General features: G+C 43.2%; 2 protein-coding genes and 1 long non-coding RNA gene across 5 annotated transcripts in view; 1 reads left to right on the top strand and 2 right to left on the bottom strand.

Moving 5' to 3' along the window:
- Positions 1-1,551: 1,551 nt before the first annotated feature.
- Positions 1,552-4,628, bottom strand: syap1 (synapse associated protein 1). The gene is made up of 9 exons (XM_088370528.1): positions 4,305-4,628; positions 3,676-3,794; positions 3,543-3,609; positions 3,363-3,436; positions 3,092-3,231; positions 2,856-3,013; positions 2,728-2,777; positions 2,461-2,617; positions 1,552-2,222 (listed from the first exon to the last, which is right to left on the bottom strand). Exons 1-9 carry the CDS (start codon positions 4,516-4,518, stop codon positions 2,092-2,094), a joined length of 1,110 nt encoding a protein of 369 aa, XP_088226654.1. The 5' UTR covers positions 4,519-4,628; the 3' UTR covers positions 1,552-2,091.
- A 131-nt stretch (positions 4,629-4,759) lies between these two features.
- On the top strand, positions 4,760-7,145 carry phospho2 (phosphatase, orphan 2). 2 transcript variants are annotated; one of them, XM_088370561.1, is made up of 4 exons: positions 4,760-4,927; positions 5,245-5,334; positions 5,405-5,499; positions 5,607-7,145. In XM_088370561.1, exons 1-4 carry the CDS (start codon positions 4,857-4,859, stop codon positions 6,176-6,178), a joined length of 828 nt encoding a protein of 275 aa, XP_088226687.1. In that variant the 5' UTR covers positions 4,760-4,856; the 3' UTR covers positions 6,179-7,145. The 2 variants fall into 2 exon arrangements, with proteins under 2 accessions (XP_088226687.1, XP_088226688.1); XM_088370562.1 differs by lacking the exon at positions 4,760-4,927 and adding an exon at positions 4,934-5,099.
- Positions 7,146-7,555: 410 nt separating this feature from the next.
- LOC148401152 (uncharacterized) overlaps positions 7,556-13,975 on the bottom strand; it is a 67,686-nt gene continuing 61,266 nt past the window's right edge. For both annotated transcript variants that reach the window (XR_015857423.1, XR_015857424.1), the window contains one exon: positions 7,556-8,393. This is a non-coding gene — a long non-coding RNA (uncharacterized LOC148401152). The remainder of the gene's footprint in view (positions 8,394-13,975) is intronic.

Below are 13,975 nucleotides of genomic sequence, written 5' to 3'. Positions count from 1 at the left end.
AAACACCTCCTCGGCTTTCCCCTTGGCCCCGATAGCGGCCTTCTGGATCGTCCAGGTTTTGCAAACCCACCCGGATCTCATTTCAACGATCCATCTTTTATAGCGCTTAAGGTCACGGGTGAGCTGGCGCATATCCCGGCTGACTTGCCTTGACTGGTCAGCATGCTAAGACCAACTAGCAATCACGCTCATATTGACACATGGCCTCAATGGGGTCAAAGCTGACATGAAGCAGACTTTGGGTGACCGAGGTATATTGCAGTTTCAAAACAACTGAGTGGCTTGGTAGATAAACACTGGCATTGTAATATGTTGTTGCTATAGCGATGGATAGACAGGAAGTCAAAATCGATGTTTTATTTTTAAATTGTACCCACATCTCTTGTGTGGTACTTGGTCCTTTTGTAACAGGGACCACTAAAAGAAGAAAATGCGAGCACTTCAAAACCACATGTGCCGTTTGAGGCCCAAATATGCATAAGAGCCATGAAACGTGTGGTCGCGTGCGCTCATTGCTACTGTGCAAAGAAACAAATGCACAAAAAGTAGGACATAGTTTTGAAAATAGTTCTACAAAAAAATAAAAAATGAAAGACAAGTGACAGCGATAGTAATCGTAATGAAAGTCATTTCAAGATCTACAGTGACAGAGTCATCACACGATACATAAAAATATCTCAGACGGAAGTAAAAAATATACTTCTGAATGGAAGACTTTTCGAAATTTGTGTGGGAATCGTTTCCTTAAGTGATTTCTGTTTCCCTTTTGAGTGTGAAAAAGAGGAAGTGTAAAAACCGCAACTTTCATTATTTTATGAGAGATGTGTTGAGAAGCGGTTCTCACCCTGCATTCCCGTGCGCTACAACCAATGAGAAAATGGAAACATAATCAGCACAAAATTCCACGATGTAGCAAATAATTCACGACACCTATAAAAAATAGAAAAGCAATAAAAAAAAAAAACTGTAGCAGTGTATTCTTATCTTTCCCTGTTTTATTTTGCTCTCCATGGTCGTCTTTGTCTGGAACACACACACGGACCAAAAGGTCCTAATGCATTATTAAAAGATGGTTACGCGCGCACGCACACACAAGGTGGGTGGCTTGATTGCCATGGTAACAGTGTGGCCAAATGCAAAGCTGAGAGGTTGAAAGGGTTCATGATGGAGTGATAAAAAACAGGAAGCAAAATAAATGCATTAATCCCAGCTGCTACAATGCAATCAAGAATCGTGTCCTGAATAAGGTTGCAATTTTTTTGCCGTGTTCAACATCTCAGATTTGATATTTGAGCTTCCATTTTTATGATCTTGCCGCATTGATCTACGTTGTCTGACCAGAGCTTTCTATTGGAGTTGAGGCATTGATTTTTTTTTTTTTTCTTGTCATCTGGGAGCGTCTGCTTCAAAACAGGCAGCAACATGTCTGGCACGTCTGGTGTCTCACTGGCTGTGATTACAGACTTTCGACAAAACAAAATATCCAGGGTGCCGGTTCCGTCGGTTGTTTCCTTTCCCCCTCCCCGTCATTCCATGCCCGATTAATCACCATGAAGGCTGCAGACTTTATTCACTTTCCATGACAAGTTTTGAAAAATACAAATAGTCTTACTGTATAGTTACTAAATGCTAAAAGACTTGAAATGCAATCAGAATGTCAATTTGCAAATTTTGCAGTCCTAAGTAGATTGCAAGAGGGATAATAAGAAAATCGCAAAAAAAAAACTATTCATGCGATTAATTTTAGTGGCCGGAATAAAAACAAGCATATTGAAAATATGATTCAAATTTTTTTTTTTTAAATTACCTTTTTATTTACATATTCCAACTTTATATTTGACATGTCTGTTAGATAACTAATAAATCGTTTTGACTGTACAGAAAGGAAAAAAAGGGACAGAAAAGTTTCATTTACGACGCTACTCAGTTAATATTTGCGTTGGAGCGCCCTCTAGCGCCCTTTCTCTGCCATTACATCATTACCTACAGAGGTGACCAGGCATTCCTGCTAATATAAAACCTTCATCCGGAAAACGTTCACGGTTGAGCGTCCACTTGTACACGAGAGCAACGGCCGTACCGTAACAGGCTTTAGGTGTCGTGCGCCTGTAGCATCTCCTCGATCTCCTGGTCCCACTGCTCGTCTCGGTTTTGCAACTCGGTCACCACCTCGTACTCCTGGAGCTCCTGCTGCAGCTCCTTTTCCCAGTCCGACTGCTCTTCTGCCATGAAGACCATAATGTCACACACGATAGATATTACCACTACTACAATTTACGTGTGGCTTTTTTTCCCCACAAATAAATATTTCAACTTTATTGCCTCGTCACTTCATAATGACTGGGTTTTATCTTGACGGGAAAAGGGAGGTGCTGATTTAGGAAGTCATTTGTTGTTTTAAGTGGCCGCTGTGCCCATCTGGCTCAAAGGTAATTTTGACATGGAACAACTGAGACCAACCATCAGCCGGGGTAGCGCTGTCCTTCATGTCAAGCACCAGCTGCTCCATTCCTTTCTGCAGGTCCTCGTGGTCGATGGCCGCTGAGTCGAAAGCGTCGCTCACAAATTCTGCCACACCTGGACTGGTGGAGATGGAAAAGTCCTCCTCCTGAACGGGCTGAGGGACCACATGCGCATTTAGTTTGAGGATTGCCGTGAATATTTTACAAGGAAAAAAACCACAATGTCCACAAGATTTTTTTTTATAAACTGAATCTCGTTTACTACCTGCTGCTTGTCGCCGATGGCAACAGGCGGCGTTTTGGGCCTGACGTTATCTATGAGCACAACAAACAAACAAAGTAGCGATGAGGATTTGCATATATGCAAATGAGCGTGATGCCTATCATGTATACCCGTTAAGATGACATCACGGGGTGAGACGGCATCGTCTCCATCGTCGCCCGCCTTCTGTTGCTGTTTCTGCTGGGCCGCCAGCGCCGTCAGCTGCGCCGACTGCTTGATGAGCGACACGCGGTAGAAGTAGTTCCTCCAGAACACCTCCTCCTTCACGCTGTCAATCAAAAGCAAGAAAAATAGTGAAACGCCAACATGCGTGATGGGGGCTACTGAGAAATGTGAAGGCACTGACTGTTTGGGCACCAGGTCAAAGCGCATGCGGTTGAGCAGCTGGTCTTCCTCCAGCATGACAGTGGCCAGAGGAAACATTTGCCCCATGTCGAAGTGGAAGTGCACGCCGGCCGGGGGGTCGCGCAGGAAGTTACGCTTGTCCTGAACGTGGAACACAACATCTAACTGTGTATCTAATGTTATGGGTCCTCGTGAGAGGAGACATCACATTTATCAAATGAGGCATACAGTCATTATTGGTACTTGGGGAAAAAACAAAAAACGTTGCTCACAGCTGAGAGGGCCAGGATCTGTTGTTGGATGGTCTCCTCCTCGTTGTAGCCCACCCATGGAGGCACTGCTGCTTCTGGACACACCAGAAATCAACATCGTAAAATGAAGGCTTGTATTCAGATTTGTTATCATCTATTTCAACTTCACAAAGCATATTTTTAATATCGACGATATTCTACCTGATCTTTTGGACTTCTTTTCCTGTAAAAACTTCTCTTGCTCTTTCTGGAAGTCTCCCAGGAAGGTCTGCACACAAAGGAAGAAAGGTAGATAATAATGACAAGAACAACAAATATTAGCGAATAAGCGCACCTTGTCGATGATTCCGTCGATTTTTCCCTCCTCGACACTCTTCTTAATGTTTTGTGCCGTCACTACCACAGACTCAGAGAGTTTCTTGGTGGCGCTGGATGCGAAACTGAAGATGAGATCTGGACAGGGAAAAGTGGAGGTGGCTCAAAGATAGGGTGAGATGCCTACTTTGGGAAAAATAAACAATGTGACTGCTGTATTACAATATATATCTACTAAAATATATATATTCTATAGTGGAAATAAATAGTTTATTAGTTTTAGTCTTTAGGCAGAATTGCCTTAATGGCACCATGCAGTGGGGCGTGTCCTGCCAAGAACACAAGCGGGATCCATAGCTCATCAGTACGGCACTGATATAGCCAATGTTTGATGTGATGTGCCTTTGTAGATTCTACTGATTCTGTTTTATACGAGCATTACAATCTGAATGTTGTTTTATCAAAGCACTTTGTAAACACGTTTTTTGAAGTTCTTATTTTCTTTGAATCCATTGCCACAGACGACACTTGCGTCATCCCAAACGTACAAAAACAAGGCTCGCGTTAAGATCAAAGTTGTTACTGCTAATTTGATCATGTGATTTTTGGGGGATCGTGATTTAATATCTAATCAATAATTTGACTCACCGCCAAGTCCTTTATTGAGTTCCTGATTCGTCTCCACGTCATCTTGTCCTCCTTCGTCATGGTGGCCATCAGCTGCTGGTTGCTGTTTGTTTACCTCGTTTTGAGCTTCCACCACTTTTTCTTCCACCTTCTGCTGTTCCTCCTCGGCGTCAACCGACGAATTGGCATCCACCGGGTTCTCGAAACCTAACCAAGAGCCCAAGCCTCGCAACATTGTCAAATAAAAAAGACTTTTTTTTGTGGGGAGGAAACGTTCTTTGACTTGGGGGAACTCTTCTTTGAGGGGGGCAGTGCTACCCGGAAATAATATTTCGGACGGGTTTCTTCTTCGGGTATTAAATTGGTCGGCTGCGTAACTATACTGCCGTCTAACGGACAAAAGTATATGAGGGTTTTCAATGCGAGTTTTAGGATTATGGACCATTTTCCCCTTGAATGAGATGACCCAATTTACGAGAAATAATAAATTGTCAACTAATCACACAAAGATTCATCTCAGTATATTTGCTAAATAACCACAGAGCATATTGTAGTTTACCACAGGAGGCGGTAATGAGTCATTTCATATCTTGCGACGACGCGACGAGACTTCACCGAGGGTTTACGACAACATCAAAATATAGGTCAGTTTGGCTTTTATCGTCATATAAAAACGTCTTTGACCTTCTAGTCTCTAAACTCTCATCTTCCCTGCTCAGAAAATATGTGATTATGCAATAATCCCTTAAAATCCCCCCAATTCGTTTATGAATGAGACACCAAAGTTCAAGTAAAGAATGGTCTTTTTTAATATTAGTAAGTATATTTTCGATCTACACCGTAAATAAATAATCAGATCGAGATTCAAGTATTATTTGTGGACTTGTTTTGCATTCGGCGTGTTGTTTAGCCACCTCACATTCTAAAATCCTGTTTTTCCTTTCACTTTTCCTTTGGCAAGTTCCGAACATTTTCACGCAATGAAGACATTGATGGTGTTCGATTTCGACCACACACTGGTCGATGACAACAGTGACATGTGGGTGATCAGGTAAATCTTGATGATTGACATCATTTACAGGTTATTGAAGACATGTGTCCTAAATACCGTTTTATTTTAGGTGTCTTCCAGATCAGACTCTGCCTGACAAATTGAAGAATTCATACAGAAAAGGCCACTGGACTGAGTTCATGGGCAGAGTGATGGATTATATAGGTACGTACAACAATGTTACGACGTCAATATTTGAGTAACTGTTAGAACTCAGCTCGTAGTAAAGTAATAATAAACACATTTCAGGAATATTTAATTTCTTCTTGCAGGTGAACAAGACGTGAGCGTGGAGAGAGTCCGCGCTGAAATGGAGCGAATCCCCTTGACGGCGGGCATGAGCGAGCTGCTAACGTTCATATCGCGCAACAAGAGCGACGTGGATTGTGTGGTCATCTCGGATGCCAACGCGCTCTTCATCGACTGGATCCTCGGCGCCACCGGGTTGCGTTCGGCCGTGGACTGCGTGTTCACCAACCCGGCCAGAGTCAACGCTCTGGGCCGAGTGGAAGTATTGCACCACCACACGCACAACTGTCGCCGCTGCCCCGTCAACATGTGCAAAAAGAAAGTTCTGGAGACATACCTAGCCCAGCGAGACGAGTACAGCCGAGTGTTCTACGTAGGCGATGGCACCAATGATTTTTGCCCAGCCTCCTGCTTGAGAGGGGGTGACGTTGTTATGCCCAGGAAAGGATTTGCCCTGGAGGAGCTGCTGGAGGACAAGAGGGATGCTTTGCACGCTAGTGTCATTGCTTGGAGCAGTGGAACCCAAATCCTTCATGAGCTACAAGCCAGTCTTAGCTCCACAACCCGGACTAATGGGTCTGAGGCTCCAAGCTAACGTCATCACTGCACAACCCAAATGGAACGTAACAGAAGTAATTGTTGATCATCCACAGTCAGGCTTTTTTGTATTCTCTTGTAGTCTATGTCCATTTTAATTTGCATGTGCTCATAGTGATCCATTGTCACGTTTTGTATCCTGCAATTTTTGACCCCTTTATTCACAATTTGAAATAACACAATGACACAGAAGTCTTTTAAGAGCTCACAAATTGTGCTTTTTACTTGTTTTCAGATGCCTTCATCTGCCTGTTTGAGCAACACACTGTTGGACTTAAACTCTTAAACCAACTACCAAAATCATCCATCCCACCATTTCATTTGACACACAAGCAATCCCATCTTGATATCATTTCTTCTTTTGTTTCGAAATCAATATTTTGTCAGTGTTGTGAGGAAGCTAAAGGTCCAGCCCCGACCAACATTCACACACTTATCATTTCACCCAACTAGTCCACATTGTTATTCATACGTTAACTGCAGCAGTAATTACGAGCACAGCAGAAGCAATTACCGTCAATAAACGTTTCATCGACAGCTTGCTCAAATGGTCTCATTCTCACCTGCTGTTGGTCTCGTGCCAATGGAGCCTGCCTGCCTGCCTGCCGGCCTGCCTGCCTGCCTGCCATGTCATCTTCAATGGTGTCAACTTCTTGTGCTGAGAGGAGCAAAGCTGGACACCGACCGGGCAGCATGATTGAGCAGCTTTTTGGCACCTCATCCATCTGCCCCGTCAGCATTCATTTGGAAAAGCATTGCATGTATGAGCTGACGCCTGAATAAAAGGGGACATTTTGAACAGGACTCCTCTGGAGGACATTTTATTCCTGCAAGAAAAAGGGATTTCAAATATTGTTTGCTCACTTGAAAAATGCTTGGCTCGAAACTTTTTAAAGGTGCGTTCTCCTTTGTCGTTTACCACATCGAAATACCAGGGAATAAAAGCTGGATTTCTTTTTGTCTCATATTCCATTTTTAATTTGAAACCCAAATGACCTTGGCGTTCTAATACCTTTGGAGGGAACCGTTCAAGCACACTCTCAACCGATTATTCGTTCAAAACAACAATCCCACGACTACATATAAGACAAATGCATCCCCCAAACACCAGCGAGGTGTGTGAGTATTTCTGTATCATGTCAGCACAACGGCATTGATAACGCGTCAGGCCTTAATGAATATTTAAAGGAGCAATCCGTGATTCCAGCAGGCCAAGCGCCTCATTTGCATACTCAAGTAAAGAAAGACCTGAGGGCAGTGCTGACATTCCTGCTTTGGACGAAACACAACATTGCATCTCACCCACACGCACACACACACACGCACGCACACGCACACACACGCACACACACACACACGCACACACGTGCACACACACACACACACACACACACACACACACACACACACACACACACACACACACACACACACACACACACACACACACACACACGCTCCCCTTACAAATACACCCAGTACAAACCATTCGATTAAACATGTCTACCACTGGCAAGCTCCATGTACCAAATAAACAAAATTGGCCGAGTTCCACCTTAATTATGATCTGTGCCAAAATGTAATGGAAACAAACAAAATTAAATGACTAAATGGATGAATCAAATAAACTTCTGAAACAAAATAATTTAAAACAAACGAAAGCCACTAACTAACTAACTAACTAACTAACTAACTAACTAACTAACTAACTAACTAACTAACTAACTAACTAACTAACTAACTAACTAACTAACTAACTAACTAACTAACTAACTAACTAACTAACTAACTAACTAACTAACCAATCTTACAGGAATCTTAATAACATTTTTGCTTGTTTGGTGATAGATGTTGTTGCATCTGTTAAATACAATGTTTAAGATGTGACGTTCCCTGATGATGATTCGTGTCCTTTTATTGCTATGCAGATTTTTTTTTTTCTGGTAAAAAAAATGCCAGAGGCATCGAAATAGATGTAGTGTTGAACAATTCCCACGCGAGTGCTAATTAGCGACGTGTCTCCTCTCTGTGACAGAGAGTAGATTCCTGGCCTTCCCCCTGTAGGCAATGGACGCTTGCCTCCATGCCCCGCATTGACAACGTGCACCGACTGACCTAGTCGGTCGGGAATGCTGGAGCGCTGCCTTGGCATGATGTCGGCTGGCACTCTCTTGACTCCATGGCTAGCCAGGCCAGGCCCGGCCCGGTCAGGTCTGGAGAGACACGGAGAGAAGGCCGCAAGTCAGCTCGCAGGCAGGTCAGATGTCAGCTGTCTGCTTGGTTGCTGCGCTACAATTTGCTATACTTCACTTTTTGGAGAGGAGGCAAAGTCAGAGTTACAAGGCCTCACTTAAAACGAGCTAGTTGAGGCAAATGTTTGACCCACATTGAGTCTCGGGTGACAGTGGACTATTGAAGAGAAAGCCCAAATATATTTTTTGCACCCTTCGCCTGATCTGTACCAAAATCGAGGCTATTATTATTATTTATTATTATTATTACTCGAGATGCATATCAAGCAGTCTTTATGAATGGAGGCATGTTTTCAATCTTACCAGCAGGAGGCACTGTAGCTCCACGCTGTGTACAGTATTTACAGTAGTCTATTGAGCAGCTTATCCTTTGAGTCCTTTTAATATTTTCCAAGTCTGGGTGAGCTTTGTTCTTGACAAGCAAGGATGTGCACAGTGGCAAATGGTACAAAAGAGAATATTAGTGAATTATGTTTGGCCTGGGTCCAGAATAAAGCCCACAAGACCCCTCTGCCAAGTTCATTGAAGCACTGAGGACTGTTGCGAAATATCCAAATTGTGTTAAAACTTCCCTTTTACTTGACATCACTGCCAATGTGTAATAATGATTCATCGTGAAGCCTAAAATGTGTTCCCTTCCCTTGAGTAAATAAATGCACCCTGACGCCGCCACAAACACCCCAATATCATCTTGGCAGCACCCCTGCAATTTGTTTTGAAAATTCAGCCAGTCCCTGAAGCCAATTTTATCTTAGCGTCAGCTCGGCCCTTTCAAAGACAAAACCCTCCTCCGGATTTTGAACCTCGTACAATGTATTCAGTGCTAGATAGCAAAAAATGAATCAGCGGTCCGTGGTCAGAGTTCAAGAAAACACTTCAGCCTCTTTAGAGTGATCAACTGGCAGCTCGTGGGCCGAATCCGGCCCACCAAAGCGTCCAAAGATGCATTGTGACAGGGTTGGCGCAAAGGCCGAGCTATTAAATATTGTTGTCGCCAGAGGTCAAAGCTTGTTTCTCAGGAAAACGAAAAGAGACGCGGGCAATCGACTTTCTTTTTACATAACACCTGATAAATGACTCTCATTTTTGTCGCCTTTCATCTTCCCCCTCGTCACAGCTCGTCCGCCTCAAAGCCTCGTTGTTTTCGCCCACTTAAAGCCGATAATGAAATGTATGCGCGAGGCGAAGCAGGTGATTAATCAGAGCAGATGTGCCCGGCGTCCAGTGCCAGAGCGCGTCAGCCCGCTGGATCGCACGCTGTCGTCGCGGCTTTAGCGCGGGGGGGGGGCCGGGAGGCCGGGGGGCCCGAGCTCCGAGTCTCGCACCTCCTTGCCAACGCATGCGGCGGGCCAAAGCTTATTACAATTAATTAGCCGCACTCCCAATGTCCTCTAAGGCATCTTGTTTGTCTTGTTTCTCAGACAGCCTGTCAACGTCTGCTGTCATAACAAGGCAATTCGGTGGCTCAACATTAGAAAATCAATTATTACTCTTGTCCTTTTCAAGGCAAATCCTCAATATGAACATCAGATTTTGATGTCATACTTTACCCACATTAGATGGAATCAGTAAAGATTCAGCAATTTCGGGAATTGTCAAAGTACAAGCCCTGGAATTTTCTCCAAAATGGATTTTGTGTCGTCTGTAAACCGGCAACGGCTTTCTTGGATTTACTTCCTTTTTGGAAATCATCCAACCTGAGTAGACCCTCAAAAAACTCTCAACATGCCACGGTCGATAAAACTCCGGAAGTAAACGGTTTTGGTTTGACGTGACCTTTCTCGGATCATTAATCCCACATGCGAGATAGACCGTTTTCTTTTGGCAGCGTGGAATTTGGAAGACCCGCAAAAAAATTTCCAGAAGCAATGCCTGAAAAGACACAGGACACCTGCCGTTATAGTTAAAAGCAGCCATTTTGTTTCTTGATGCTAGTTGTACTTAAAAGCTTGAACTTTGGTAGAAATATTTATCGTAAGTAGACCGACAAAGTCTTTCTTCTTCAACGTCACTGATAAGAATATAGGAAGGCTTTCAGCTTCTGTTGAATTGATCTAAAGCAACCAAACTTTTTAAAACCAAGTCATAACTAACTAAGCTAGCTAGCTAAGCAATCCAAAAAAGTAACTAAGATACTTTTTTTGCACCTGATTAAGAATCACTCCATTAGACGGAGGGATGACACTAAATTCCCAAGGATTTACGTTGATGTCATCGCATGTAGGCGGAGCACGTTAACTTTAGCGAGAAGGTGTTGGCGATTAGCATACGCACCGAGGTGTCATTAGTAACTTTTTAAGCTTCCGGAAAGTTTGACACTGCTGCCTGAAAACGGAAAGTTTAAGAGGTTCTGACATTCCGAGTCTAGAAGTTAATCCTTATCCGGGAAGCAAATATCCCGTTGTTTCTCATTGCTGAGTTGTCATTTTCCCGCGCAAGTACAAGCCGGCAGCAGTTAACCCTTTTGGCGTGTTGGAAGGATGGGCTTGTGTGTTATAAATCACATTTCCATCATAATATGGCATTCATAAAAATGGTTATCGTCGGCCGTAAAGTCAAAAGGGAAAAATAAAATGTGGATTTAATTTAGAATACTCTTCTAATTCTTCAACGGGAAAATGTCTCTATATAAATGTGTCACATGTGAAACATTCCTCAGAATACATAAATATAGATTTATATCAAATGAATAATTTCCCTATCATCTGGGCTGGAAAGAGACCCACAGGGGGTTTAACCGTGGAAGGAGATGTAATTTTTGGAATTTAATGAGGTAATTGCTCTTTTTTAGGAGAGGGGAAAAAAATACATCATGAAGAAAGTAAAATATTTTTAATTGTAATAATTCATTGGTTCTTTTATATCCTTCCGGCCATTTCATCTCCCATTAGTTTCTCCATACAAAGACTTATTTGTTCCAAGCAATCATTTATGTATTTTCATCCATTCATCTCCTTCTGACCATATTTAATTCTCTTGCGATTAACTTCTTAAATAGATGACTTGACTTTCCGCCGTGACACACGTGTCAACTTCTCTGTAGCGCCATTTCGACAGCATCAATTGTAGCTTTGTCACTTTGCATCATTACGATTCAATTTCAAGCATCCTCCTGCACTATTGCACACTTTAATGGATATCTAAACATTTTTGAATATGTTTGAAATTTACATATTGCTTAATTTTTAAGTACAACTCCATTTTTCAACCTTTACTAAATAAGAGTCCTCAACTGGTCAATATTTTGCTTTTTGTTTATACCCGACAATTGACTTTTGAGCGAGCTTCAGACATGCTGACGTTTCAGTGAACCGGGAAAATAAAATTGCAAATGCAATTTTGTTTATTGAAAGGTGAAACCAGTAAAACACTCAAGTAAAAAGTGAAAACGCTCAAAGGCAGCATGGCGCACACAAACACTGAAGTTGTGACTGCAACTTCTGATGTCACTCACCAGGCCACGCCCCTTTATTTAAAACCTCAACAAAACAAACTTCAAATGATCTTCAATGGAGAAACTTGATTTGATGCAGGGGTGGTGCTATGTGGTGGCCAGAGGTGGGCATGGCCACCCTTTAAATGAAAATTTTAAAATATGTCATTTTTTTGCCAACATCTCGGTCCCACTCTGACTACAGACAAATTGTTTGGCCAAAACGAAAATCAGACTGTAAAGGATCCAGTATTCTGAGCCGTTCTACGAAAATAAGTCCTGTATTAGATTTGATCCCACTTGCGAAACTAAAGTAGCAGTGAGTTATTTACGAGGCGCCGTCCTACGCCAAAGTCGGTGTAGGACGAGCGCAAGGGGAACATGTGCTTTCCCCCAAAGGACAAGTGATGAGAACGGACGTGTTGTCACTCTAGCAAGGTTGTGCTACGTAATGTATTATTTATTAGTAGTACAAATTCAGAATCACCACGGTATCTACATTTTTTTTTCCGTGCGAAAGTGTTTTGCTCACCATTACGGTAAACTCGTTGTGCGCCACAGCTACAAGGCACGAGCATGGAATATGAAGTATTTGGATTTTGCGCTGTGATTTTGCCGTATCTCGTTTGGTGACATCATGAAGGGGAGAGAGCAGCGTTGGCTGCTGTGACAGGTCGTAAAGCCTCGAGCGGTTTAATGCGTCGTGAAATTGACACTGCGCACCGTGTGCGACCTTGAATCGTTTACTTAACGGAATCTCTATCGCACACATATACGCACGCAGACTACACCTCCTTCATTATTGCAGATAATGAAAATGAGGTGCAAAGAAAAAAAAAAGAAAAAATGACATTGAGGCGCTCAAAGAGGAAATCAGCCTAAGTGAGTAGGCGGCGGGAGTGTAAGCGATGCCCTACATGGACGCACCCTCACCTTCTCTGTCACTCGACAGGACGGGCTTACCTGCTTAACAGCCAAAAGGTGCTCGCAATCCCATTTGAAGGCTTCTCTGTGGATTTAGCCACTTTGTAAATTCAAATGAGTCTCTCCCCCCCGCGGTGCCGGGACACGGGAGGAGGCGGACTTAATATAAAACCGAAATCCCATTAGAGACGGACGGACGTGGAGAAAATGAGGGGCTGCCGCAGAATAGAGAACTCTTTGATGGGGGTCAGAGATGGTGTCCCGCATTGCACCGGATTTTTTTTTCTTTCCCTCGTCAAAGTGGGAAATGGCCAGAAGTGAAATGTATCATTACAAGCTGTGTGTGAGGAAGGAGCAGGTGACTTATCTGCCAGCGACCCGGCCGGCCGGCCGGCTCTGTTGGGTAATAAGACATGCATGAGAGGCTGTCTGCTCTCCTCTTGGACGGCCCGATCCGTGTCGCCCGCCGTCCCCGCGCACTCTCCAGTGATCGCCCTCTTGTATAATTAGTCTCCTGAAGCATGTAGGATGAGCCACTCGCTCACCTCCGCTACTTTCTTTGATACATATCTGTCCGGCTGCAACACGAGTCCAGCAGGAGGCATAGCGCTACATGCGGGTTCCAACCTCTCGCTGAAATTTCTCAACTCCATTTTGTTGTCTGTTTATTTTACTGTTACTTTATATGACTTATATGTCATTGTAATTCCGAGACACTTATTATTTATACACAAAATTCATCGTCTTGCTTCTCAGCGGTAGCTAGTTTTGGGTAGTCATGGCTAGCTAGCTAGCTTTTGCGCCTCCCTAAGGACTAATGTGCAGTTTTTCTTGAAAAGCTAACCCTAACCCCTAACCCTAAATTTTTGATCATGTTTGATATCATCCTCCACTGTAAATCAATCTTTGGCGTTGAGAAGGTCTTTGAAGGTCTCAAGCGCATGTGACTGATGCTATGTCACAGTCTCAACAACTACATCCTGGTCAGGAATGACTGATATTAGCATTGAGTGTTAGCATTGCCATTGACAGCTATTGTCAAAGACGCACGTTAGTTAACTCGTTAACTGAAGAAATTGACAATAAAGCAGACTTTGACTTTGAGGTTAGCAGTGATGAATATTACCAGTCTCCCTGGTATTAGCTCCTTGATTTACCTTTGGTAACTATTAACAACGGAAACGGT

Source organism: Syngnathus floridae, chromosome 3 (assembly GCF_059516105.1).
Source record: "Syngnathus floridae isolate MCC-2025c chromosome 3, RoL_Sflo_1.0, whole genome shotgun sequence".
Classification (NCBI taxonomy): Eukaryota; Metazoa; Chordata; class Actinopteri; order Syngnathiformes; family Syngnathidae; genus Syngnathus; species Syngnathus floridae.
Note: the sequence above shows the minus strand (reverse complement) of the source record. Positions and strands in the feature narration are given on the sequence as shown.